At 40.2% G+C, this 27,082-nt stretch overlaps 1 protein-coding gene and 3 non-coding genes across 6 annotated transcripts; 2 read left to right on the top strand and 2 right to left on the bottom strand.

Annotated features, from left to right (window-relative positions):
* Positions 1–48: 48 nt before the first annotated feature.
* On the bottom strand, positions 49–25,642 carry LOC130179893 (exocyst complex component 3-like protein 4). 3 transcript variants are annotated; one of them, XM_056393023.1, is made up of 14 exons: positions 25,191–25,640; positions 23,854–24,123; positions 20,951–21,073; positions 19,166–19,384; positions 17,718–18,336; positions 15,693–15,810; positions 15,267–15,392; positions 14,327–14,427; positions 12,726–12,824; positions 10,430–10,553; positions 8,918–9,040; positions 8,110–8,262; positions 7,465–7,586; positions 49–2,683 (listed from the first exon to the last, which is right to left on the bottom strand). In XM_056393023.1, the coding sequence occupies exons 2-14, from the start codon at positions 24,086–24,088 to the stop codon at positions 2,464–2,466; spliced, it is 2,382 nt and encodes a 793-aa protein (XP_056248998.1). In that variant the 5' UTR covers positions 24,089–24,123; positions 25,191–25,640; the 3' UTR covers positions 49–2,463. The 3 variants fall into 3 exon arrangements, with proteins under 3 accessions (XP_056248998.1, XP_056249000.1, XP_056249001.1); XM_056393025.1 differs by having other exon boundaries at positions 25,333–25,640; XM_056393026.1 differs by lacking the exon at positions 49–2,683 and adding an exon at positions 4,599–4,945 and having other exon boundaries at positions 25,191–25,642.
* LOC130180781 (small nucleolar RNA U3) lies at positions 2,967–3,173 on the top strand. Its single transcript, XR_008829458.1, has one exon. It is a non-coding gene; the product is annotated as a small nucleolar RNA U3 (small nucleolar RNA).
* Positions 5,397–5,603, bottom strand: LOC130180780 (small nucleolar RNA U3). The gene has a single exon (XR_008829457.1). It is a non-coding gene; the product is annotated as a small nucleolar RNA U3 (small nucleolar RNA).
* LOC130180779 (small nucleolar RNA U3) lies at positions 6,166–6,372 on the top strand. The gene has a single exon (XR_008829456.1). It is a non-coding gene; the product is annotated as a small nucleolar RNA U3 (small nucleolar RNA).
* Positions 25,643–27,082: the final 1,440 nt, after the last annotated feature.

Genomic DNA, 27,082 nt, shown 5'->3' with positions numbered 1-27,082 from the left:
CGCTTAATAATGACGGTAAAATTCAAAAAAATTCCATAGAGACCAAAACTGTTTTTTGTATCCGGCTGTAAACATGTTTATTTCTGCTGTAAAGTCGGACATTTTAACACGGGAGTCTCTGGGGACTGACTCACTGTTGGAGCGAGACTCTAGTGGCCATTAGAGGAACTGCAGTTTTTGTCACTTTAGTGTCTGCTTCATTTTCCAGCCCTCGTTGGTCAAATCCAGCATTTTTCTTTCTTCATTTCTTTAAAAAACAAGTGGTGTTCTTGTCAGCCGGCAGTGAGACGCCTCACCTGTGCTCACGATCACATCCTGAAATTCTTTGCACGGTAAATAATAACAACCCACAGCTGCTGCATTGTTAATTTCTTCATTTATAGTTTTTTGCTGAGCAGTCGCTCCGTTAGTAAGACGTGATACTGGTTTTTTTTTTATTATTATTATTTCAGTTAAAATCAGGGACTTTTTCATCCAAAGAGAAACAATCCAATGTTCTACATGTTTGATCTGTTTAACGGATAGTAATAATCAGCACCACTTCTTTTATTTATTTTTTATTTAAGTCATTATCACATGAAGATCCACTGACAATTACATTTTAATTTGTTTAAATGTTTTTATACATTTTGTAAATATCCACTCACAGAGCACTTTATTAGGAACACCACACAAACGCTGGTTAGAGCCTCCGAGACTCTGCCCCATGTTGACGTGATGCATCACATCATTTGTGCAGATTTGTCAGCTGCACAGTCATGCTGCCATTTTCCTGTTCTACCACATCCCAGAGGTCTGTCTACCGGTTCCAGATGTGGTGACTCAAACCAGCCCGTCCGGCACTAACGGTCACGCCACAGGCAAAGTCACCGAGATCACTGTCGGCTTCTCTTCGTAGCTGTGACAGCAGGAGAGCTGCTAGAGGCAGAAAGTTCAAATTCCCCTGATTCAAACCGTCCTGAGTCACTGAACTCTTCACCTCTCACACACAGATTCAGATTCACGGATTCATCAGCAATGTACAAAAACCTATGAACCGATCAGGTTGCAAAGAAAGTGAAATTTAAAGCTGGTTTTTATGCAGTTGTGTTCATATAGCAACATCTGGAATAAGAGATGTGACAGAAATAGAACCACACACATATTTCCCAAATGAACCTCCCTCGTATTTTACAGTCACAGTCCAGCACCACGTCCACAAGCGTCACTTCCTCGCTCAACAGCACATGACAGGTTCACGGCCGAGGAGGTCCGACAGCCGTTGGAGAAGATGCAGTTTGCAAACAATAGTCCCAACGTTACTGCAGAGTAAAGAGCTGTTGAGAAAACCTCCTCACAGCAAAGTTATTGGCATCGAAACCTTTTATCTGTTGCATGAGTTTCATCGTTTTCATCCACATGTTTCCCCCCCCAAACATTGAATTTCATCCAGTTCACTCAATGACTGTTTTCTTTCCCACAAAACAATCCCTGCAATTCCTCACAATGCTGTTACAAACCAAATGCGTCACATTTTAATGAGTTTCATACCATTTTTAAGTGATAACACATTAAATTTCAACATTTTCCTGGGAGTTAGATGAGACATTATTGAACTTATTAAACAATGTTTTTCATTTTTGTAGGTTCACACAGTCCTATTTGTAATTTGTGGAAAGACAGTTGATATATATCCATTTATCTCGTTCATTTATAGCTTCATTTAAACATTTTCCTTATTTTTCTTACTGTCAACAGATGTCATGAAAAGACACAAACCAACAATGTATCTGCAATAATGTGGCTTTTAGCTCGGAGCCCATTGGTTCCTACTGTGAATGTAAATCTTTAAAAAAATAAAATAAAACAGCTGTCAATTCCTAAAACATCTGGACACTGTAGTCTTAATAAACATTCCCCAAAACAGGAGGAAATAGACCATTTGTTGGGGACTATTTTCAGCAGCGGATTAATCCACATTTACTGGATTTCTTATGAGAATATTTAATCTTTAACCTCTTTACTGCGAGGTTTGAGTGTTCAAAGTCACATTCACCAAACTTTCTTTTTTACACAGACTTGTAAACCGCTCAATATGACGATAAAATCCTTCATATACTGTATATATTATATATGTATGTATATATGTACATATGCTGACTTTGCACCTATATTATACAGTAAGTGTATTTTGTGACGCACTGTAACTTTGGTTTTTAAAGGTGCTATAGTCTTATTATTATATGTATATAAATATTTATTTGGCAAGCTGTGATAATGGTATAAATAATATTCTGAAAGTAAAAAGTTTTGTTTTTAAGATTTAACAAAGGTACCTGATTCTGTGTAAAAGGTGCAGTTGGTTTGAGTTTAGTTGGCTGTAATGTGTGATAAGTCACCTGAGAGGAACTGTAACTGTAACTGTCACAAATCCCCGTCTTCAGCTGTTATTCCTCTTCCATAAAACATTTCCTCCTCTGTGTTTTAACAGTTGTTTGGCAGCAGGCAGCAGGAGAACGGCAGATTGGACAGGCAGTTTGTGTTGATGGTCACCTGCATGTCGCCAAAAAAAACTCGGCTTCTGTCGCCGCCGCTGCCGCCGCTCAGTTTTTTCTTGAGCTCCGTGAATCGCTGCAGGATCAGCTGGTATTCACGACCTCTCACCAGGCCTCTGAAGTTCAGGACAGCAACCAGGTGGCTCTTGCTGCAGGTTGGTGAGGAACAAAGAAACACAACACTGATCATTTTCATGCTCATGCGCTTGTTGATCTGAAAATGAACCACAGCAGCAGTTTGTGAAGGTCTCTGAGGCATTTCATCAACATTTCCTGAAATACTAGAGAGTCATGGCGGCAATGACCCAACGAAATAAAAGTCAAATTCGTCACTGATGGTAGGAGGTGTGTCCTCCTGCTCCACACGACTCCACCAGGAGTAAAAGTGGTCGTCTGTAGATATAAGACCCTGAGAAACATCCAGAACAAACCAAGACTATACTTTCAGGGATCATTTCTTTAGTCCTTGACTTGAGAAATGTGTTTCTAAAGAGTTTGGTCTCGCTGCCCACGATGAAGAGTGAAGATGTTTCCTTCAGAGCAGGAAACTGGTGGGAAGACTTTGTTTCTTCTCCACTGTTGAAGACTGTTCAGTGTTTCTGAAGGAGACACTGATGGAGGAAACATGATCTGAGTGGACTTTCCGTTTTAGATATATTTAGGCTGACACTTTGCTTTCACTTTGTTCTCAGGCTTTTCTCATCTCCTTATCTTTACTTCATAAAAACAAATTTGTGCTTCCTCCTGATGACATTGTATGATTTAGGAGTTGGTTCATTGAGATAATTGCTAAACAATGATGCCAATTAAACCTCAAATGGTGCAAAACAATGTAGAGGATGTGATGGAAATTTGGCATTAATTTTTGTTTCATGAATTAATTTAAGCTCCACACAGATCTGCGTCGTGATTTATTCACTAATTGTGTTTTCATGGCACTTTGTTGCTTTTATCTACAGATGTACTTTTCCACTTCAGAGGGTAAAAACATTTGAGATATTCCAATATCTTCTTGGTTTCCCAGGGTTTCCACTCAGGGGTTTTTTATGCAGATGGAGGGAAACACTCGTGGTTAAAACACTAAACTAGTGGAGTCGTTAGAGTCGTTAGAGGCCGATGTCTGTCTGACGTTATGCCAGCTCGAAGGAAATGCCCCCCGTAACTTTATGTCTTTTAATATTTCTTTTTTAGTACTCTGCACATCAGTGTGCCTCTTGGATAATAAAGTTAATCCCTCACTTTATAAAACTGCATCAAAACGTATTTCAGTGAGACCACTGTGTTGCCACGGCAGCTTTATCATTAGTCAATTAATTAATTAATGAACAGAAGAATATTTTTTCTGATTATTCTGATAATTGTTGAGTCATACTTTCAAGGTTTCTTTTGTCATGTCATTATAAACTGAATATCTTTGGGTTTTCAGACTTTTGATTGAACAGAACATCTTTAGTTTATTTTTTAACTATTTTGTGACACAATGAAACAAATGTGTTGCAGCCCTAGTCCCGACAACGAGGGATTTAGTAAAATATGAATCATGGATATGGAGAGGAAAAACTTTCCAGAGTTATAAAATCATCTCTGAGGCAAAGTTTTGGCATCTGATCGGCCTTTAATCTCATGGACGTTTCTCAAACTGGTCTGGGTTACACCGGTGCAGTTCTCCCTCCTCTAACACAGGCCGGAGTGGAAAAGTTGTTTTTGTTACTGTGGCTGCAGGAGGTTTGTTTGTGCACCAGGAATCTGTACACAACTCAGCTGGAAAGTTAACCTTTGCTCTGTTAAACTCCATGTGCTAATGAATATGAAAGAGGCTTAAGCTGCAACAAAACTAAGTGAAGGGTGAAGGAGAGCACATGAGCCCTGTGCAGCATCTTAGCAGCTCCTGCACACACACACACACACACACACACACACACACACACACACACACTCACACACACACTCACACAGGTGTTTGCAGTTACTCTAATTATGATTAGACGTTTCCTCAGGGTTCGAGTTGGACGAAGCAAAACCAGGAACAACATGAAGTGACTGAAACCAGGTTTATTTCCGGTGTAAAGTGGAACATTTTAACATGGGAGTCTAAAGTCCTGATACCTCTGACTTGGAATTACAAGTGGAGAGATTGATGTGAATAATTACAGTTAAAACGCCAAACGAACATTAACGTGGTATAATGAGGTACACGTGCACGTTTGCTGCTGAGAGTCACACACTCAGTCGTCAGGGTAGAAACATGTAGAAAGCTGCGAGGAGCAGCAGAAACCTCCCACACTGGCTCTGAGAGGAGATGTAATCAGGAAACATATGTGAAAACATCTGTTAGTGAGTGTCGGCTGTGCTTCGTGTTTCTGTGGCGTGTGGTACTTCGCCGTGTGGAGTTGGAGGGTAAAGAGCAGAATCTAGAAACAGGTTTGATTAAAGATGTTAGATTTTGGTGTCAGCTGATTAATTAAAATACAGTGTTTAAAGTCACGGTAAAATAACTCAGATTATCTTTTACTTCTATTGACTGGTGTATTTCGGGGGGTTTGCTGTGAACACAACACGCTGGTCTGGTTTTATGTGACGGGGTTCGGGTTAACCACATTTGATTTAACATATTTATGCATCATCATTGAAGCAACACATTTTCTGACTTAGAGACACTTGGAGCAACAGACTCAGACATCTGCCCTCAATAAAGAGTCAAGATGTTTCCATCAGCACAGAAAGTCACATCACAAAACATTGACTGTAGCACAGTTTGTGTAAACTGGAAAACTACTGGGCTGTTAAATGTCTATGAAAAAAAAATATAAAGGCTTTTAAAAGAGTTTTTGAGCAGCACTTTGTTTTTACAGCTACATAATGTCCACTCAGATCATGTTTCCTCCATCAGTGTCTCCTTCAGAAACACTGAACAGTCTTCAACAGTGGAGAAGAAACAAAGTCTTCCCACCAGTTTCCTGCTCTGAAGGAAACATCTTCACTCTTCATCGTGGGCAGCGAGACCAAACTCTTTAGAAACACATTTCTCAAGTCAAGGACTAAAGAAATGATCCCTGAAAGTATAGTCTTGGTTTGTTCTGGACGTTTTTCAGGGTCTTATATCTCCAGACGACCACTTTTACTCCTGGTGGAGTCATGTGGAGCAGGAGGACACACCTCCTACCATCACAGCTTCATCGTTGACAGATTTACTTGTTTTTAAATGAGCTCTATAAATAAAGTGACTTGAATCTGGAGGAGCTGTGTCTTCCTGAACCAGGTATTGATCATGTAGGAGAGTAAATGTCCTTTTTATCTTTATGAATTGGCTCCAGGATTTTTTCACCTTTATATGTTATATATAACAAACCAACTCCTAATGTTGGGATAACAGTAGTGGATGGAAATGATCTTTAACTCACATGTTCTTTGGCTGATTTTCTGCAAATTCAGTTAAACTTTGTTCTACATTTGGATGTAAACCTCAGACAGTGTTTCATCACTGTCAGTTTCTCTCCACTACAAAATAAGAGGCTCGTCAATGATGAAGCTGTGATGGTAGGAGGTGTGTCCTCCTGCTCCACATGACTCCACCAGGAGTAAAAGTGGTCGTCTGGAGATATAAGACTCTGAGAAACATCCAGAACAAACCAAGACTATACTTTCAGGGATCATTTCTTTAGTCCTTGACTTGAGAAATGTGTTTCTAAAGAGTTTGGTCTCGCTGCCCACGATGAAGAGTGAAGATGTTTCCTTCAGAGCAGGAAACTGGTGGGAAGACTTTGTTTCTTCTCCACTGTTGAAGACTGTTCAGTGTTTCTGAAGGAGACACTGATGGAGGAAACATGATCTGAGTGGAGCAGGTGTTGATGTAAAATACAAAGTCAATATTTCATCAGGGAGCTGAAGGGAGCTACCTCACCAGTGAAATAATCTGAATGCATTTTGGTGATCTCAGCATAACATTGACACCGTTGCATCATCACTGTCTTTACTTTTCCTGTTTGATTGACTAATCCCCTCACATGTCTGCAGCCTCATCAACTGCCACTCAGCTGTTTATAACACGTTATTTCAGCGGTCCCTCCCCAAAGCGAGTTTTCCATCTGTATCAAAAACACGACATGTCCTTTGAGAGTCACAGACAAACATTGTCTGTGTTTGTTTTTATGTAAGCACCGGATGCAGCCAAACGATCTCTGCTCTCTGTTTTTTGGTTAAATCATTTACTTAAACATCTTTAACTTCCTCTTCCTCCTGGTGATAATGTTTTACGTCCAGTTCGGCTCATCAAAGTCCAAACGGGGATTTTAATGAGGTCAATCAGCCGACCTCTGTCCACCCCCTAAACAGAAACGACTACTGACACAATCACAAAAGGGAAGCTTTGACATTTTTTAAGTCTTTCAAAAACAAATGAAAATCAGGATGTTGGTTAAAAGTTTCATTTTGGGGTTTTTTTCTGTGCTTTTTTTTTTTGTTTGTTTGACAAAACCGCTGCCTTTCGACACAAGCAGTTAACCTCCACGTCGGGCCTGGGTTGTGAAGAACCGGCCGCCAGTTCTTTTAATATATCACTGCCAGTACTCCTTTGAACATGCCAAAAGAAAACAATCTATACTTCTACTAGGTATTTTATGTTTATTTAAAGTTGTAATGGTAAAATCGAAGTGCGGACCATTACACTGAAAAACGATTTCATCCATATTTTGACACTTTATCGTCTCCAAAGTTATTTGAAACATTAAGGTAGATGTTGTAGTTTTATTTGATATGTTATTTACATATATAAAATCAATTCTGTTAATTTAATTTGATGCGGACACAAGAACGGGCACGGCTCGGCTTTGACCCAGTCCTAAAGACTGTGAGTGACGTGGACTTGTCGTCATGACATCTTCCTCTTGCAGAATGATCACGTCTTAATGAGTGAGTTGCTCCTCATGCTCACCTGAAGTCAGGGTACTGCTTCACTAAAGGTTCAATGTTGTTCTTTATCTCCGTGTTTTTCTTCTGTCCGATGATGTCACACAGCTCGTCTCCTACTGAGTGCAGCCACTCGTGAGTCGACTCCTGCGACAGAAAAAACAGTAATAATGACTGAGCTGCTGCTAAGTTTGAGTTTGATTTTAATTCTTTGAACAGGAAGAGCTGCTAAAACAAATTAGGATTTACTGGTGCTTATGTTTATTTTTTCAAAATACAGCCCTTTAAAGAGGAACTCGACTAACTTACATGTAAAAGGTCAGTTTATTCAGGTCAGGAAACTTCTGAATCTGTCTCAAGTGCAACACTTAAACCACTAAAGTATCTGTTTATACAACTAAAAGTAAAAAAAGTGGAAGAAAAAAAAGAAAGGAAAAGTAAAAATATAAGAAATATTTTCAGTAAAAGTAGTAAAATTGCATTTGTGACTGATAATTATTATTTGCCACATTATCAGATTACTGATGCATTAATGTGTAAAGCAGCATTTTATTGCATCTGCTGGAAGTGGAGCAAGATAAATCTGACGGGGTCATGAAATGATGAATGAGGCAGGAAAGAAGAAATAAAAACAAGTTCTGTTGTTTTGTTTTGTTTTGTTTTTTTTTACCATATCAACAAACACGAAACGGAGTTTATCCCACTGGTGACGGATCTTGCTCGCGGCATTCTCGTGTTTCCGGTTCTTGCACGAGTAGTAATTCTTCATCAGCTGGCCGATGTATTCCCTCGCCACATGGTAGTGCAACCGACTCGCAAACTCCTGTCGCCGGGAAACACACACACAAACACAAACACAAACACACACATGTGCACACACACACACACACACACAGAAGAAGGGAGGTGGCAGAAAAACAGGATAGGCACAAAAAAAAGAGGAAACGTTAAATGTGGTCAGGAGGCATTTGTGTTTTTATCAATCACATGACCAGCAGCTCTCGGATCATCTGAGCTGACACCTCCACTTCCACCTATTCATTCGTCCCGCTGTTACAGTTTAATCCTCTAATTTAGATGTTTTCTGCAGTCGCAGCGTCCGGCCAAAAACAATGGTGCCCAAATTGATTCACTGGAACTTCCAAGAGGGTCGGTGAAAAGTAAATAAGGATTTCCTCTGCAGGCCTCCGAAGCCATTACAGCGAGAAAACCTTCTCAGTAGATTGTTTTTATATTTCATATTCTTCATCTTTTTGTGCTCATTAAACCAAGTCTACATTTTTAATTTTATTTTATTGGAGACCCCAGTTATTTTGGGTTTGTCTAATGAGGACAGGGAAAATGCCAGTAAAGTTTTGACCCTGTCTGGGAATTTAATCGGATAATTTTCTTTGGAAAGCAGCCAATCGTGATTATGATTCATATGACGTTATTGTGTGTTGTGAAGTCGGTCGGCCCACTGATGTTGTTTTCCTCACCTGGAGGTGCGGAGGCCTCATGAGAGCGCAGTGCTGGGAAAGAGTCTCTGTCCGTTTGTAAAGCTGAGTGAAGTCGCTGTCATCATTCAGCCACTTCCTCGTCATCATTCTCCTCAGAAAGGGCTGGACAGAAGCAACAGACAGGTGGTTCAAACTGAACAACAGCAAACGTGTTTTGCAAAACAATCACGACACAATGGGATGTTTTTTAAAAACGCCTGTAACTTTCCCATTTCCGGCTGAAGGGATTCACATGTTCAGCAGGTTGGATTTTAACCTCTTGAACGATGATTTTAATCAGGAATAATTAAATTAAATTAATCGTTTAATGTTTCATTCTCCACTCAAGCTCCACTAACTCGCTTGCTGCCTCTTCATCAGCAGTTGTAGTTTGAGGTTTGGGTGGATGGATGTGTGAATAAAACTTGGGATTTAAACCCAAAGAAAATGATGCAATTAATGTTTTCATTTCCCGCCATACGTTTATTTGACATAGGTGGAGTTCGGGTTCACTGGGTCATAAAAGTTTGGGAATTGTAACAAGTAAACGAATAATTTCCACACAGTGTTTGTGTCGATGAATAGTCATTTCTCCTGTCACAGACCGGAGAATCCACACAAAGGTTGGACTAAAAACAAGCAGATTTATACAATAAGCAAAGAGAGACAACAACCAATCACTGGCTCCAGCTTTTTAAATCGTGAGGAAAACCTGCTTCTGTTTGTCACATGTGGCGGGAAACTGAATTTCCTTGAGCTTTAGACCGTTGATCGGACAAAAGCAAGTAATTTGACGACACATTTAAATGTTTTCTGATATTTTATACGCGATTCATTGATTAATTGAGAAAATAATATGTATGTTATTTAATAAAGAAAAGATTTATTTAATTGTAGCCCCTCCAGCTGATTAGGTTTTTAGGCCAGCGAAACATCTTTACCACTCGAGTTGGTTTGGTGACTGTCGATAATCCCGTTGGCTGTTCTGTAGTTTGACAGATATTTTCAGATCAGAGAAGATAATATTTATATTTTCCTCATGTGGAAATGAATTGTGACTGATCAAAAGATCAAAGAACAAAAAGACTTCTGTAGTTTTATGTGGAGGAGGTTTGTGTGAGCGGTTGGATATAAAAAGAGAAGTGTGTTTGCGTGTCCTGTTTTATTTTATCATGACTACAGCCTTTCCTCAGTTTAATCAAACATTACCTGAACGTTAACATGTAAGGAAGTCACCAGTTCCCTGTTTTGTCCTCTAGATTGGGCGACTTGTGGAGACATTATCAGTTCATTCTGTGGGTAGTAATTTACCACACCGACTTAGGTCCTGTTGTACGCAGTGATTATGTTTTTCATTCGAGGTTCTGGAAGGGAGTAGCTTTTCAAATCCCTTTTTAGAAACCACAAAAGAAAACGGCTGCTGGGTTTTGAGGAAATGATTCGATGAAAACCAGAATCAGGTTTTCCCCTTACAACGCTTACATTATCTGATACACTGGTGCATTATCCTACCTTGACCTCCTCTTTGAACTGGTCCTCCAGGCCCTGCAGCAGCCTGACAATCAGACACTTCGCCTCTCTTCTGAAGCCTTCCACCTCACCTGGACAGGTGGCCAGGTATCCCTCCATGTGCTGCCTGCAGGTGGGAAAACACGACATGGGAAAAAGTCAGTTTCTGACTTTGTAACATGATATTTGATTATTGTAAAGCACTGGCAAGTTTCAGTCGGTAAAAACTTGCCTCCAGTGATTTGCACCTGACTTACTTCAGTTCAGTTAAACTTCGAGCAGGATGGTCAAAAAAACGTGACGCTGAAGTACAATTTTTAGATGCTTAGTTCGTTTCTTTCCAAATTAAGTTTTTAAATACAAATTATTGTCTAAGTTTTTCAAATACAAGATCAGATCAGTGTTTTTGATATTTTGGGGTTTGAGATATTTCTCCTGGAAAACTCGATTCGTCCTCTGGAGAACATGAATATCTGTGTGTGAAATCACACTGTAATCCATCCAGTAGCAGCTGAGATATTTCAGTTCCCCGACGTCTCCACAGACTCCACTGGAATCTGTTTTTTCCAGAACCACTTCCTCCTAAAAGAGGAGCATTATTAAAAGTCTCTGTAAAGCTGAACTCCCCCCCCCCCCCGCATGGCTGGACACTAAAGGCCTGAGTGAGAAGGTTTGTTTGTAATTGTAATTTGGGTGAACGGAGCCTTTAAGCCACAAAGCTGAACGGGGGAATCCAAGGGTGATGAGAAAAAGACCTGAGAGGATCTCAGTCCTCATGAGACAAATAATAAACAATTACAAATTACAGCTGTTGTTTAAACTGTAAAACCTCACAGTTCTTAGAGTTCTTGGCTTTTGCCGTCTTGTCAACCCAGAGACTATAAATAAAATCCACCCCACATGAAACAACATTTTTCTGACATCTTGTGTTTTCCGGGAAACAGACACAACTTAATTTTAGCATCTCATCCTTGAGCTCAATGTTTTCCTCCTTAAGTTTTCTGACGTTCTTGTTCCAGTGATTCTCTCACTCAAATTATACTTTTACTGAATATTCAAACCCTTGAAACCAGGTTTTAGGTTTTAAAACCTGCAGATTATTTCAATTAAAAAAAGTTTAGTTTGTTTTGGACATCATTTCATGAACACTGCTCTTTAATTCAGCAAGTTTCTTGACTGTCAGATTTTGAAAGTAAGCGAACAGTGCTTTTCTGCTCAGCGCAGCTCTGCAGCATCAGATAGAGAAAGCAGACACACGCAGACGTCTGTGAATGACCCGACACGACCCACAACTGCTTGTGTTCTGACTGTCAGAAGCAGCTGGAGTGGTTTTGGATGTTCGACAGGCAAGTCTGCTCTCTGTGCTTTCTCTTTCCCCTGCTTATAATGCAGCAGCGCTTCATGCTCGCAGTCCTGATTCCCGGAAATCACACCAGACGGGCCCCGGTCCAGGAGCTGGCACGTTGTTGTTTTCCCTTCCAATGAAAAGCAAGTGGCATGACCTCATTCTAAATGGGTGTTCAGGGAACCTCTCCTGTGCATTTTAAAGAAACAGTCTTCTGAACAACTCCGAGCCAGTGGAAAGATGTGTTGGCACGAACGCTGAGAATCTCCCAGCAAAGCGAAGAATAGCTCAGGGATGAATCATCCAAACAAAAGCCGCTCCACAGTCTGTGTCTTTAACCGTTTTGATCAAGACACAGACACAAACTCTTTAAAATCAATCAACTAAAGTATAACAGGATTATTGACGAAGACAGTTTGTGAAACTGTCCAGGTTTTTGTTAAAGTAACTTATGTCATGGCTCGCCTTCAAAATAAAAGCTCAAACATGTTAAAAGAAAAGTTTGTTTATAGTCGGAAACAGCAGCATGTTCTTACACCGAGTATTATGCATTACGCATCTGCAGTGTTTCATTTTACATTTGTATTTTTCACTTTTGCACTGTGTTTTACACCTACATTTCTTCCACGTGTTTCATGTTTGTGCTGCTGAGCTGAAGATAAGTTTCACTCTGGTGGACAATAATGTTGAATTCTTTTGTGGTAGATACAAATAAATAAATGTATTTGTAGACATTTTAAGCTTTTATTTTGAAGGTCACAATGAGATTCCTTTTAGCGTTCTTCCTCCTGTGAAGAACCAGGACTCTAAAAACTAAACTAAGTGCATCTTAAATCACACATGTTTATCAGGATCTTAATTAACATTCCCATACTCTCATTTCTGCTGCAGCAGTTGTAAATGCTCTGCAGGGCAGGTCAGATTCCACGCTGTGCAGAAAGTCATGTGACTTACTGTAAAACAGTGAAGGTGTTGATGTACGTTATCTGATAGTTTGTCCAAAGAGGCTGCGGTTTGAGAGTGCTGCAGTGACAGTTGAACTTCTCCTCAAACCTGCAGAGGGAAGAGGAGATGTAATTAGGCCGTCAGACGACTGAGAGGGTTTCAAACTCCCGGATCCATAACAGGATGTTTACCATTTATTTCTAAAAACATAATAATCACAGAGTTGGACAAAGTAACTGGAACATCTGACAATATTTAGGTTAGATTATGTAGGTTGATTATTAGTCCCACTAAAGAAAGTCACATAAGAATCACAAAAACAAACAAGATAATAGACACTAGTTAAGACGTAAAATAATAAAAGAAATATAATGAGCTTAAATCTTTGACCTGAAACTGAAAAACCAACTCTACATTTACATTTATGTTAATAAATAATGTTCATGGTGTCCTCATGAAGTCTGTATCTGTAGCAGCGGTGAGGAGTTACGGTTTATTTAATATTCTCAGACCGTCACATTTACTCATTCACATTTAGTTTTCTTCCAGTTGTATCACCTGCACTGGTGTTTATTTAAATAGATCATCTCTGTGTTTATGTGTTTCCTTTTTCATGTTAGTGGATATTTAATTCCACGGAAATATTATATCTCCTGAGGGAAGAGGAGGAGTCGAGAGTCTCATCTGATCTTTTTCTATTGTGGTTTTGAGATAAAGAACGACGGGGGGAGAAAACAGACACATGATTTCTCACAAGACCTTTCTATATGTAAAACTGTGGGGAGGCGTGATGAAGTTAAAAACAGACAGCGGAGATATTCTCACATTGCTTAATAGAAAATTGCAATAACTCTGGTTTTTGCACAGAGGGGCAGGATCCTGTTTTTGCTTTGTTTTGCTTTGTTTCTCTGTGCAACAGTGGGTAGGTTCCCTCCTCACACTTGCACCTTCCTCTTTTAGCACTTCATCAATATTATTTCTTAATACACTATACCAATAATGCTCTTACAGATACTAAAAGTAGTTATTTCGAAAAAAATTGATAAGCAAAAATGACTGAAAGTAAATTTCTTAGGTTGTTAGTTTAGTGTTTATGTTTTGGTAACTAATTAGACTGACGGCAAAACCAAAACAATGAGCTGAGAGAGGCTAAAAAGCTTCGTAGACTTTCTTATCTCTCTTTGTGGGTTCCTCATTCACATCATCACTATATTTAATTTATAGAGTTAAATTATGTCAATATTAGTGAATGAAAACGTGTTTGTTTTTTAAGTCACAGTGACCTTTGACCTTTGACCACCAAGTTCTAATCAGTTCAACCTACAAGTCCAAGTGAATGTTTGTGCTAAATTTGAAGGCGTTACTGAGACATCGCACTCGCGTCGCGTTGTATCGTTCGCACAAACGTTGCTTTATAAATTAATTAATTAATTCATTTCTGTTTCTGTTTAAATGCTGCTGTTTTAACTGAGGGGCAAAGAGGTGACAATCTTCCTCTGTGAGATCACATTGCTTGTTAAATATTTGTCTAAATAACTCAAAACATTTAGTATTTATACACATAATATTAATAATATGCGCACATTTGTGTTTTTTTTGTGCTGACATACCGATTAGGAAACGGTTTCAGTTCCTCGAGGCAGGAAGACGTGGCTTTCTGTTCCAGCTCGGCATCAATTCTTCGAGAGTTCTTAACAACTCCCTCCATTTTCTGAGGAGAGGAAGCAGAGCCGGTCTAAGTTACAGTGTGATGGTGAAGTACAGGTGAAGCTCTCTGCTGCCACCGTGTGGACAAAACACTGTACTACAACACGGTGGACCAGGAAAAGAAAACAAATCTGATTCATCCTCAGGTCTAACAACACAGGTGACACATTCATAAATATGTAGCTCTTTAATTACTTGTTTTTTTTTAAATATTTTTTCAAACAAAAACAATTGAAAGTATTTTTTAGCTAAATTAAGTCATATAAATTAACGTCTTCTAATATAAGAGTGCATCTCCTGTGTGTTTCAGGTTCTTACTGTATGTGCTTTCATAAACTATATGCTTTCCAAATAAATGATACATGACTTTAAGCCTGTAGGTTTTCAGATATTTACACTTGATTTTGGACACTCTAAAGCTCACAAACTGTGAAGTAAATATCCCTATTTTCTTTCATTTTCCTCTTCCTTTCCTCACCTACCTCACTTCCTTTCCCGTCCTTATCACTGATTGGCTCTTGGTTTCATCCTCATTTACATAGATTGAGTTCACCTGTGCGCTACAGCAGTTTCTGGTAAGACAAGTTTGTTCCTCTCTGAGAATTTTCTTTATCCTTATTTCTTTAAGAAGAACTTAATGAGACTACTTCTATTTGTTCTGATAAATTTAATCTTAACTCTTTATTTGCGTCCGTTCAGAACCAGCAGCCAATGTGTGTTTTCCTTTCCACGTTTGAAACAATTATTTGAGAATAAACCTTTGTTGAATTGGATTTGTTGTTTTGGTTTTCACATGAAGAAAATGTGATGTCTCATCTCTAATATCTTGTGACAGTGTCGTACCGTCCAGATGTCCATAGGGATATGAGAGACAAAGTAGTTCTCCTCCTCTTCTGGATCTTTTTTGACCTTCCAGACTTCTTCAATTTCAATTTCAATGACTCTGTTGAGTGAATCCCGGATGTCGCCCTGCAATAACGGAGAAAAGCCGAGCAGAGTGAGTGTTGGGAGAAACTTGCAACAATTTCAATATTTATATCTCAACTCCACTATTAAGTGAAACAACCACCAGCGTGGTCATTAGTCTTTAATGTGAGTAACTCTCTTTTCTCCACTCTGTCGGGGAAAATCTGAAATGTTACAATTATTACATGTAATCACATAAAATAACATTTTATTTCGACTAATGGAGAAATACTGAACACAAGGTTATAAAAATCCCCAAACACCCAGGACAATTACAGCCCACGTGACGTCGGTGTCCCTCACCTTCACTTTGCTGCAGTATTTATCTTTCAGCTGCTTCAGGAAGTTTTCCTCCAGCTGCAGCTCGGTGCTTTCATCGTTCATCTCCGGCTGCAGGGACTGACTTCCCATAATGCACTCGCTGTCGGGGAGAAACAAGAAACATTTCATTGAGCTGCAATCTGAACTAAATGTCGAGGACGTGTCGCCTCATGTCGGGGGGAAAGGTTCAGATTTTATCACAACTTTGTGGTATGAAGGGATTTGAAAAACAAGCAACAAAAAATAGATTAAAACAAGTTCTAAAGGTATCTTTTAGTTCATGAAAATCCAATCACCATTGCTGAAGATTTTTACTGCATATAATGAGATTTGAACTTATTTGTACGACACAGAAAAGTCAGTTAAAGTACGTGAGGTATGATATACAGTATAAAAAGCTACTTTACATAATCTGTGAGAAACGTGGATGTGACCTGATTATATTTTTCCATTTCGGCCTCAGGAGAGTGTTGTGCCTCTTTATCAGATCAGCTGTTTATTTTTGGTCTCCCTAACGCTGGTTTGAGCAGTTTTTCGCTTTGGTGTGGCCTGATTCAACGAATAATGTCAGCAGTGCTGCCTCTTTTTCAACTGCTTCTCCAGCTCACGCCCGCTGTGGTGGTTATTTGCTGTAAGGTGTCCACTAAATCTGTCTGCACCATCTGTGAGCTCATCTTTTGTATGCAGTCGAGTGTTTTAAGATGTGTTCGGTGAAACGTCCTGCAAGTGTGAGACTGTAAACTTTCTTCAGGGAGACAATCGGATCTACTTTTGTTATTTTCTGGTGTGTACAGAATATTAAAAAAAATTCACAAAATGCAACTGCAGTGACGTTAGCAGCTACGTTTACATGCTGCTTAATGAGCTGCAGCTAATTAGCTATCTAGGCTGCAAACTGAGGTTGGCAGTGCTCTCTCCCCTGGTGAATGTTTGTGCGGTGGCTCCTTCAACAAGTCGAGGGAGAGGGCGAGACGTGTGTGTACATGTCTGTAAGTTAGATCAGGAGTCTTAACAGAGTAGCTCAGTGTGACTGTGACTGACCTTCCTGTTTCATGCACAATTTAGTTTGTTGTATCTTAATGTCTTCTCGATGTAGACGGACACTGAACAGTTTAACGTGAAACAAAGGGGCGCCATCATAAAACCAAAAAGTCGTTCATGATTTATGGAGCAAATGTGGACCCTTTACTCTAGAGTGAGAAACAAAGCAACAAAAAATGGAAGTTGTGTAACTTAAATTTACATGTATTTCTATATTTAAAGTTATAATTTACACTTCACCAGTGTTTTATTTGAATTGTTAATTCATAAGAAGATATATTTGTGGTTTTAAGAACCAAAAACCATCTCAGTGTAGTTTGACTCTCCTCTCTCAGGCTTCTCTCTGCAGCTCTAGTAACAACAGGTCTGTGAGCCAATCAGAAGAGAGGAGGCTCTGAGCCTCTCTTCTGATTGGCTGACTGTTTTCTGAGTGACTGAATAAAAATATGTCCAATTTCAGGTAAAAACACTCAGAGAAACCAAATCCTGCAAGGTTGGATGGTGGGTCCAGGTGGGCGGGGCTTGGTGCATAACTGAGGTCAGTGACTATATACTATAGTTGTGACATCACAAAGTTGCAGAAGTCCTGACGGCTGGTTTTAAGGCTCAGTTTCTGAATACAGGCTGTGTGCATTTCTCTGTGGACTGAGGCTTTGATACTTTAACAGTATTAATATAGAAGCTAGACCTGATCTATAATCACACTACACATGGACATCTACCTTTAGACTATATGGGACCTTTAAGTTATAGTATGGTAGCTAGCTGATTAGGAAAGCACTGACTGACTCTCTCAAGTCAAGCTTTTCCGGATGACTAAGGCATTTTTATTAAAAATATGATTTTTTTTTTTTTTTTAGTGTTCTTTAATTATTACATTATCATCTCCATAAGCAAAGCAGGTGTCAACATGTGTTTCACATGTGTCATTATGTTTCTGAAAAACAGCCGTACTGATGCTCTGACCTCTTGTAGGTGTTGATGATCCAGTCCAGCAGACTGTACAGTTCCCTCAGCTCCGTCGCCTGCTGCTCCAGCTTCTTCAGATGCTGCGCGACGCCGCGGTGGTAACTCTTCACGTAGGTGCCGAAGACTTTGAAGCTGGGCGGGTAAGACCACCGCAGCTTCCTTTTCACGTTCTCCAAGTCCTCCACGATGGTCTTACCCAGCAAACCCAGGTGATCAGCCAGCCAGGAGGCCTTCTGCTCCCTCTGCTCCAGACCCACGCTCTCCAGCTTCACCTTCACCCCCTCGCCCACCGCCTCCCTCCAGGCCTCCATCCAGCTGCCCTGCAGACTCCCCGGTTCCTCGGCTCTCTTCTCCTCCTCCTGGATGATGCGAGCCAGGGGGAGCAGCAGTTCTTCGTTACCGGAGGAAGGAGAGTTGGAGTCGCGCACTATGGCGGTGATCTTGTTCCTCAGGTTTCCATAGAGGAGGCTGAGGTCTTTTTCCTTCTTCATCAGCTCCACGGGCGAAACCTCGCCACAGCGCTCCTTTTCCTGCTGGAACTCCTGACGCAGGGCGAGCAGGTGAAGGTGAGAATCCTCCAGCTCCTTCATCTCTATCAGTTTGCTGATCTCCATCACTGGAAATAAAAATAAAATAGTTTCATCTTTCCCAACATGCAGTTACAGCAGTTAATCTCACAAAATACAGCCGGACTTTTAACTAAAACAAGGAAGAGGTTTCAGCTTCACTCCACTGGCTCCCAGTCAGTTTCCTGCCAGGAGCTTTAAGGGTCTGAACATTTTTAAACCGCAGCTGAAAACCTATTTTTTAATTAATTCTTTCATATTTTACTATTCTTACTGGTTTCTATTTCTATTTTCATTTACACATTTTATCATCTACTGTCTTTCTGTTATCTCATTTCATTGTCCTTCTATTCACGCTTATTTAATTATAAGATTTCATTTATTATTGTAAAGCACTTTGAGCTACATCTCTTGTATGAAGAGTGATCTATAAATAAAGTTCATTATTATCATTTATTTATTTATTTCCTGTCCTTTTGGGCCACACTGCATCTTTTAATACTCATGGGCTCGGACTTGTTTCATATCTAGTATTTGATTTATTTTTTACATGATGTATCATTATTCTATTAACTCTTCTAATTATTAACATGAGAGGAAATCACTTGTGGCTGTTGTTTCAATAGTTAAACTAATAACTCTTCTTGGAGCGTTTGAAATATTTCAGGCAGAGGCATCAGTGTCTGCAGACAGACTGAACCCCTGTGTATTTACACCAGGAATTAGACTCGTTTTATTGTTGCCAAAACAGAGAGAGATAAAGAAGCTGAAGTTGAATGTATGGACAGAGGAAGAGACGCCAAGGTGCCTTTGAGCGAGACACACCAGCGAAGCCTCGTCCGTGACCTGAGGTATGAAAAGGTGCGGGCGAGACTGTACCTGACAGCAGAGTGTGGGGTAATTCTGGCAGTGTGTACGTCTCCTCGACCTCTGTCAGCACCTCTTCCTCCTTCTCCTCCTCCTTCTCCTCCAAGGTGCCTTCAGGGACAGCTTTATTTTCTTTAGCGTTTTTATTTTTTAACCTCCTGCCACCGAAATTCATACTTTGAGTTAAGCGTCCTCTCATGAAATTCTCATGGGTCGCTGACATGTTGGGATCTGAGGATGGAGAACACACAGTTAGCACACAGTAACCGCAGCAGTAACACATGACACCTTTTGTTTTCCCTCCATTTTTTAACGTCGTGTCAACAGCTCCTTGTGTTGTGAACTCGCTGCTCAAAATCAAATGAATGGATCATGGTTTGATTTTTAAACATTTTAATGAAGTTTTAACTGATTGAAACTTTGAATTTGCTGCTTTGCTCTTTCAGTGATGCACAATAATGAACTTCCTGACAATATCTGATATCTGATGACAGGTTTTCTGTATTTATTATTATTATTATTATTATTATTATTTATTTTTGCCTTTGGTCATTTATTTGAAAGGAAGAGAGCAGGAAGTGTAGCGAGCAAAATCTTTTGTGTCCCAGATGAAACCAAATGAGAAATGAGAACTACATATAGAGAGTGAAGCTTCATTATCCTGTCCTGTGAGTTTGTCCTGGATAGTTCTGTTTTTCAATGATCGGTGGTGACAAGATCCTGAACTGAAAAGGATCATCAGAATAATCAGTGGTGAAGCTTTTCAACTGGAAACAGCATGTTTCCTTTTTCTGTGCGACCAGCTCCAGTAAACTTGCGGTTCAGGGTTCGACCTTTGTTCAGCTCGTGTTTTTAACTGTAAGCATGATGCGCGTGGTCGGTAAACGGGAGCGCTGATGTGCTGCATCTGGGAATAGAGAAGCTGAGGTTCTTGCAGGTTGCTCAACATTTATTCACCGCGCACGTCACAACCTGGTGTTGTTGAACGGACGGTGAATGTGACCGAACGTTCACTCTGACACTTGAAACACAGCTGTTATGAAGGTGGAAACTACTTTACAACGGGAAAGCAGAGCAATCCTAACTATACGTATGTGTCCGAAAGTATGTGGACAGGCTTCTCCACATTGTTTTTGTACTGTACTTCCAGGTCTAGCTGCTTGGTTGAGGCCCTTTAGTTCTCATTATGTGAAATCTTAATGCTACAGTTTGTGTTTGACCATTTCCTGTTTCAACATGTCTATAGAGAAATGGTTCCCCCTGTTTGTTGTGGAGGAACTTGTCTGTCTTGCACAGAGCCTTGACCTCAACCCCATCCAACACCTTTCAGCTGAACAGGAACTCGAGCTAGCAAAGACGAGGTCCGTGATGCTCGTCAGTCGTTATTCACGTTGCTGTCACCGCTGGTAGTCGAGGCTGATGAGACCCGAGTCATCGTTCGCAAAGGTCTCTGTTTCAGCCCTGAACTCCAGAGTAGTGTGGACGCCAGGTGTAAACCTAGCAAAAGTGATGTGTTTTAAAACTAAATCATCGGGGTGTGTGTGTGTGTGTGTGTGTGTGTGTGTGTGTGTGTGTGTGTGTGTGTGTGTGTGTGTGTGTGTGTGTGTGTGTGTGTGTGTGTGTAGCCTGAGCCAGGGCCTCGTCTCCCAACATCAGTGATGTACCTCACTAATGTTGTGGTTGAACGGGCTTTGGCCGCATGTGATGTAGGAAAATATATATTTTTATTATAAGTTATGTGCAAGAAAAAAAAAATCAGTATTCCAGTATTAAACCAGTATTAAATAATCACTTTACCTGTCTTTGTTCGCTTTATAGATATGCTTTTCTGTTGAGGGACGTCACCATTGTTTTCCTGTTTGCTCTGGAAGATGCTCCCAATCATCTTCAGAGGAGATTTCACAGAGCCGGTGCTCGGACCTGACGGAGAGGTGGAGAGAGGCGGAGAGAGGTGGAGAGAGGTGGGTCATAATAAAAGCACAAACACTTTTCAGCAGAACTGGCTCTGCTGCTCCTGGTTTCACAATCACGTCTCTTTCTCTTTGTCAAGGCAGCAGGAAAAGAAATCAATCTGATGCGGTTTCAATTTCTCAAGGTTCATATTTACACTTAATGTGTGTGTGTGTCTGTGTGTGTCATGTGATTTGGCAGCACTTTGTCTTGACTGTGACCTAAGAGCTAAACCCAGAGAGGAATGCAAAGATTAACTTGTGATGAAAACACACAGGTTAGTTTGGCTTTGCTCCAGAATGAAAAGTGAAAGTCACCAGCCGAGGTTTGGCAGCCGTCTGTCCTTGTTTGTGCTGACGGACAAAACGATTTAAAAGTATCCGCAGGACTTGCGCTAAAATGAAATGATGAAATGAGCTCATGTGTATGACTAAAAGGGAAGTTAAAAACATAGTTGTGGGTAACGTTCACTGGTTTCCTGCATCTATGTTGTGTATCTTTGTTCTGTAGAACATCTTTCACAAACTCACTAAGCTGCAAGACTTCAGTCTGGAAATCATCTGCTTCAGAATAAATTCAGATAATGAGTGATAATAGTCAAATGAGCCACAATTTCACTAATGATGATGATGATGATGATGATGTGAGCCGCTGCCTCTTATTAACAGCTATTAAACTTGAAGTAGAGGAGATCTAAATGAGGCTGAATGATTCAGTATCTGCTTCATTAAAGGGTCACAGGACAAATCTGAGGCTGGAAAACAACAATAACCGTGATTTTCCAGATTGACAGTCGGCAAAGACGAGAGCTTAGCAAATACTGCATGAGGTGAACGAAGTGTGGCAACGAGTTCAGTGTCAATCATCTCCTGTACAACACAGTTAACATGATGTTTAACTCGAGGTTAGTCATTCACGGCCAGGCCACACCGAGAAGGTGTGGATGAATGTTTTTTACAAACACAGACGACTTAAAGCCACAAAGCCTGAACATACCAGATGTGTCGGTCGCTTCCATCAACTTTCTTTTAGTCTTGAAGGTCAGAAAACTCCAGAATCCTGCACACTGTCGCGCACTCGAACTCACTTTATCAACACGTTTCAACAGCTCAGTTTTCCCAAAGTGTAATGTGCAATAAGAAATTAATGCGATAAGAAATGACTAATGAGCAGTGATGCTACGTCCTACAGGAAGCTTCACGTATCCAACAGTGAAGTGAATGTTAAAACGCTCTGGTTGTTTCTGGGGAAAAGCCTGGAAGAACTTGAGCAACTGCTCTAAAACCTGATCAGGTGGATTTCACAATAATAACCGCTCACAGCACATCACACTATAGTTTCGTGTTTGCTTTCTGCGACAGTTTCGTTTGTATAACTCTGCAACTGGCAATTAATTTATCGATTAATCATTTGATCTACAGATAAATTCTGCAGGAATATAGTGAAAAACCCATGTTAGTGTCCTCAGCTCGTTTTATCTGATCAATGGTCGAAATCTCAAAAATGATCAATTTATTATCACAAAATCTTCACGACTGAGACGCTGGAACTTGGGAATGTTTGTTATTTTTTTATCAGTGAAGAATTAACCTGTAGTTTCTTCTGCCTTAAAATAATTTAAAAGAAGGGAACAAACAGGATTTTATCTGCCGCTGAAGAAGCCGACCACCTTCAGATGTTTCTTGCTGCCATAACAGAGAGTGAATCAAACTTGTGCAGAGATGTTTTAACAATCATCCAAATCAAATCTACCCCACAGAGACACATTCCTTCATCCACAGCAGCAACACAGGGTTTTTCTTTCTTTCTTTTTTCTGCTCTGCTTTCTTGCTCTTTCTGCACTATGCTCCCACGTCATTGCTCTTTCCACCTACACACTCGGTATCACCCACAGCTGAGGGAAACAAGTTCACACACATTTTCTTGCGAGCGTTTCAAGCCGCCAAATCACTGATTTGAGGAGAATTAAAAAGGAGGCAGGTTGAGGCAAAGCACCTTCGCCTAAACAGGCAGCTGAACACAGAGTGACAGATGTTTGATAAGAATGAGATATTCCTTATCGCATTTTATATTAGCTTGTTTTTCCAGTTATTGCCTCGCTGTAGCTCGCTGGGTTAGAAGTTCAATTCCCACTGAGCTCAAACTATACTCTCTCCTCATACTGTACTTTACAGGAAGTATTCAGACCTCTTCACTTTCTGCACACATTGTACACGATGTAAACCCTGAGTTTTCTAATTCACAAAAGTATTCAGACCCTCACAGCAGTGCTTTGCAGAAGCTCCGAGTCTTTCTCGGCTGAGACTCTACAAGCTTTGCACACCTGGATTTGGCAAGTTTATCAAATTCTTCCTGTCAGTTCGTCTTAAACTTTGTCAAACTGGATGGGAAAGTGTCTGTGACCTGCCATCTTCAAGGAGCTGTGTGAAGTCTGGACTGTGCAGCGTTGTCTTGGCTGTACCTGAGCTGCAGGTCATCGTCATGCTGAAAGGTGACCAGTCTTAGATCACGTGAACTCTGGAGCAGGTTTTCCTCAACACCAGACCGTTGTATTTGATATGTGTCTAACTGACGTTGGCTTTGGACGCTGCCCTGATGTCACAACCTACATTCAACCAAATATCAGCGTCTCACGATGCTGGCGTCCAGCCTCGCGCCTGCAGGGCACGTGTTTCTATCTCTCAGGTAGAGAACATTTCTGTATCTGCTCCACCAATCCCGTGTCTCGTGAAAACCATGATGGTACTCACTGGGTGAGGGAGGCGTTTGTAACCCCAACTCTTTTCCAGCTGTGTCCGCCTCGGGTTTGACCTTTGACCCTTTGCCTCCAGGTGAAAGTGGGTTCTTCGCTGCAACGCGTCGGGCGCTCTCTCTGAACGTCCGAATGAAGCCCTGTTTCTCCTTCGTGACACCGCAGGCCGGCGTCTTCCCGTTGCTCCTCAGGGACACTGTGTCCTCCTCCGGGTTTTCAGTGGACTTGTCCATCGTGTCTGTCAGCGAATCTGTTGATTAACATCCAACTGTGAGGAGAGAGCATCGGATTAAAGACTGAAGCCAGCAGAGGAAACGTCTGCCTGCACGCTGCTCTGACAGGAGTTGTATGTGAAACAGCGGTGAAGGTGTGTTTCAGCGGGGACGGGGGGATCAGTCTTGTTTACAGATAACAAAACAACCCGCCGGAGCAGTTCCTGACAACAAAGTGTTCAGAGCTGCAGACGTAAAATGACAATGAGAAGCTGCTGAAACGGCAACCGCAAGAAATCGAGAGCAGAATTCCCTAATATTAATAATAGCTCTAAAATTTGGCCTCTGCGATTGACAACAAATCCAGACGCTGTGTGTCAACATGTCCGGCAGTGTTGCATTTACTGTGCAGATACTTTTGGTTTTATTATTGAGTGTTGAATGTCAGACTCGGCCTCTGTGTGTGTGGGCGATAAGTTCAGTGAAAGTAAACAAGCAGCTTCTTCAGTTTCCTCCACAACATGGGTTCACAGTGCAATTACAGTTTTACTGAGTGTGGGTAATTAATTTGGATGCACTAAAAGTCATCTGCTCATTTGATCCTTTTAGCAAAGGCCGAGAAGAAGCACAGAAGTGTCTGTTAAATATCAGTGAAGTAAGCACCTTTAGTTGAAATAAGTCGTACTCTCCACCCGAATTTTGAATATTATTTTACTATTTTAGATTTTTATCAGTGTTTTTGACGAGAGAAAAAAAGGAGACTGGAAAGAAACAGGGTGAAAGTTGAGTGTGAGTTTATAGATATTTCTTTAGCCCATGTGAACACATTGATATAAATATAAAGGTAGAATTGCTTCTGTTTTGGTCCATTCTTACATTAAATTTCCCATTAATTTCTGAGAAATCTCTGATCCCATAAAAAACCAAGCAATGTCAATTTAAACGTCTTCTGAAGACCAAAACTCATTATATTATATTATATTATATTATACACACTTGTCATTCTTTATGTCAAACACGTTTTATATTTAAAACAGTTCTGAATCAAGACATTAAAAACGCATTAATCTGCTGAAAACAGCGTTAAACAAAGAACAAATACCCGGATATATACTGCACATACAGGGCGCCATAGATTGTTGTTTCCCCTCCTGTCGCTGATCGACCAAAAACTTATCACCACGTCTAAAGTCAAAGAGATAAATATGAAACCGACACACACTGACCGAACACCAACATTGTAAAACAAAGACGTGTGTCCTTACCTGCGTAGCTCAGGTGAATAAGAGGCTGTCGGCTCTGCTCTCAGATCACCTCCTCTCTACCTGCTTTCACTTTCTCTACCTGTGCAAACGGAAAGTTTCTCATCTTTTGAATTGATCAAATAAACCGATTTAAGGTAAAAGCTGTCGGTGCCTGTGTGTGAGACAGTGTCTTTTTTTTGGTGATTTTCTTCCTGCGACAAGGACGAAGGTAAAATCACCTTTCATCCCGTGAGGTGATTAGTGGATGAGTTAATGATTAGATGGTTATAAACGGAGCTGCTCAGGCGGCTCTTCACTCGGAGGGTTAATCACAGGAACATTTGTCTACTTTTCTCTACAAACACTCATCAGTTTACAGGTAGATTTTTATTTTTTTACCTGGAATGTGGCGTTGAAGAATGTGAGTGACTGTGCTGCGTTTAAGAACCTTTGTACAAATAAAAGCTCTTTATTCTAAATTGCACTGTTGTAAAAGAAATACCAGAAAATACAATATTACTTGAGTGTGAATGTTGGAAAGTAACTTTACTCCACTACTATACTTCAGTACAGTTCAAGGTACTTGAGTATTTCCACTTTATGCTTCTATTATGAACTATAGTTATTTTTTACTGCACTACATTTATTTAACAAGTTGCTTTCCAGATTAAGATTTTACACAAAAACACATGATAATCTTACAAAATACATTGCATTATTAAATATTAATTAAGTGTTTTTCAGTATCTAATTGGGACCATTTGTCATATCTCAGGTTTCATGTTGCCCTTGGAAACCACTGGACTAACATATTAACCCATAAAGTAGTTAAACCAGCTCCTAATTCTCAACTTGTAATGGAGTAATTTTATATTGTGTTATTGATCATTTCCTTTAATCAGCTAAATTAATTCTCACGTTGTTAACTCTTGCTTTTCACCCACATATTTTCAGGTCAAAGTGTTTCCCTGGTTGCATTGACCTGTGATGCCATTTCATCCACTAGAGGGTGATATGTGCCATGTTTGTTTCAGCCCAAAATTTATGCTTGTGCGTAGCTGAGGCCCTGTCCTCACCTTTCAAGTGCAGGTGATAGAAGTTTAATTAACTTTACACGTGTTGATAGAAACAACAGAGATTTGTTTCAGCTGCTGTTTCACCCAGATCTGACATCTGTTCTGCTGCTCCTCCAGCATCAGACATTTCCGGTCCAGATGAATGGCATCGTGACCAGCTGCTCCATCTTGTGTGTGTGTGTGTGTGTGTGTGTGTGTGTGTGTGTGTGTGTGTGTGTGTGTGTGTGTGTGTGTGTTTGGGGGCATCTGTGGGTGACATACACTGGGCGGATTAGAGATACATGCAAATGAAACAGTTTCTGAGCTGGTATCTATAGTGTCAGAGACGGCTTAGCAGAAGTCACCACATCCTGTTTGATCCGTTTTTTCTTCTTCTTCAGTCAAACACAAATTCTTTTATGAAAACTGAAGGTGGAACTTTGCAAAAAGAAAACATGTTTCAAATTCTTGTTTTCACATTTCAAATGTTATTTTTCACATGTGAAATGAAAATGTATGTTTATTCATCATTATTATTATTCATCATGAAGATCTATTATTATTATTATTATTTACTATTATTTATATAGCACATTTCTTTACAACTCAATGGATTTTACAAACAATATACAGAATCAAAGGAAAATATCACTCAAAACAGTAACATGTTCTTCTGTATATTTCAAATTAACATATTTATATGAAAAATTTCAAAT

Source organism: Seriola aureovittata, chromosome 13 (assembly GCF_021018895.1).
Source record: "Seriola aureovittata isolate HTS-2021-v1 ecotype China chromosome 13, ASM2101889v1, whole genome shotgun sequence".
NCBI classification, from domain to species: domain Eukaryota; kingdom Metazoa; phylum Chordata; class Actinopteri; order Carangiformes; family Carangidae; genus Seriola; species Seriola aureovittata.
This window is presented reverse-complemented; position numbering and strand designations above follow the sequence as displayed.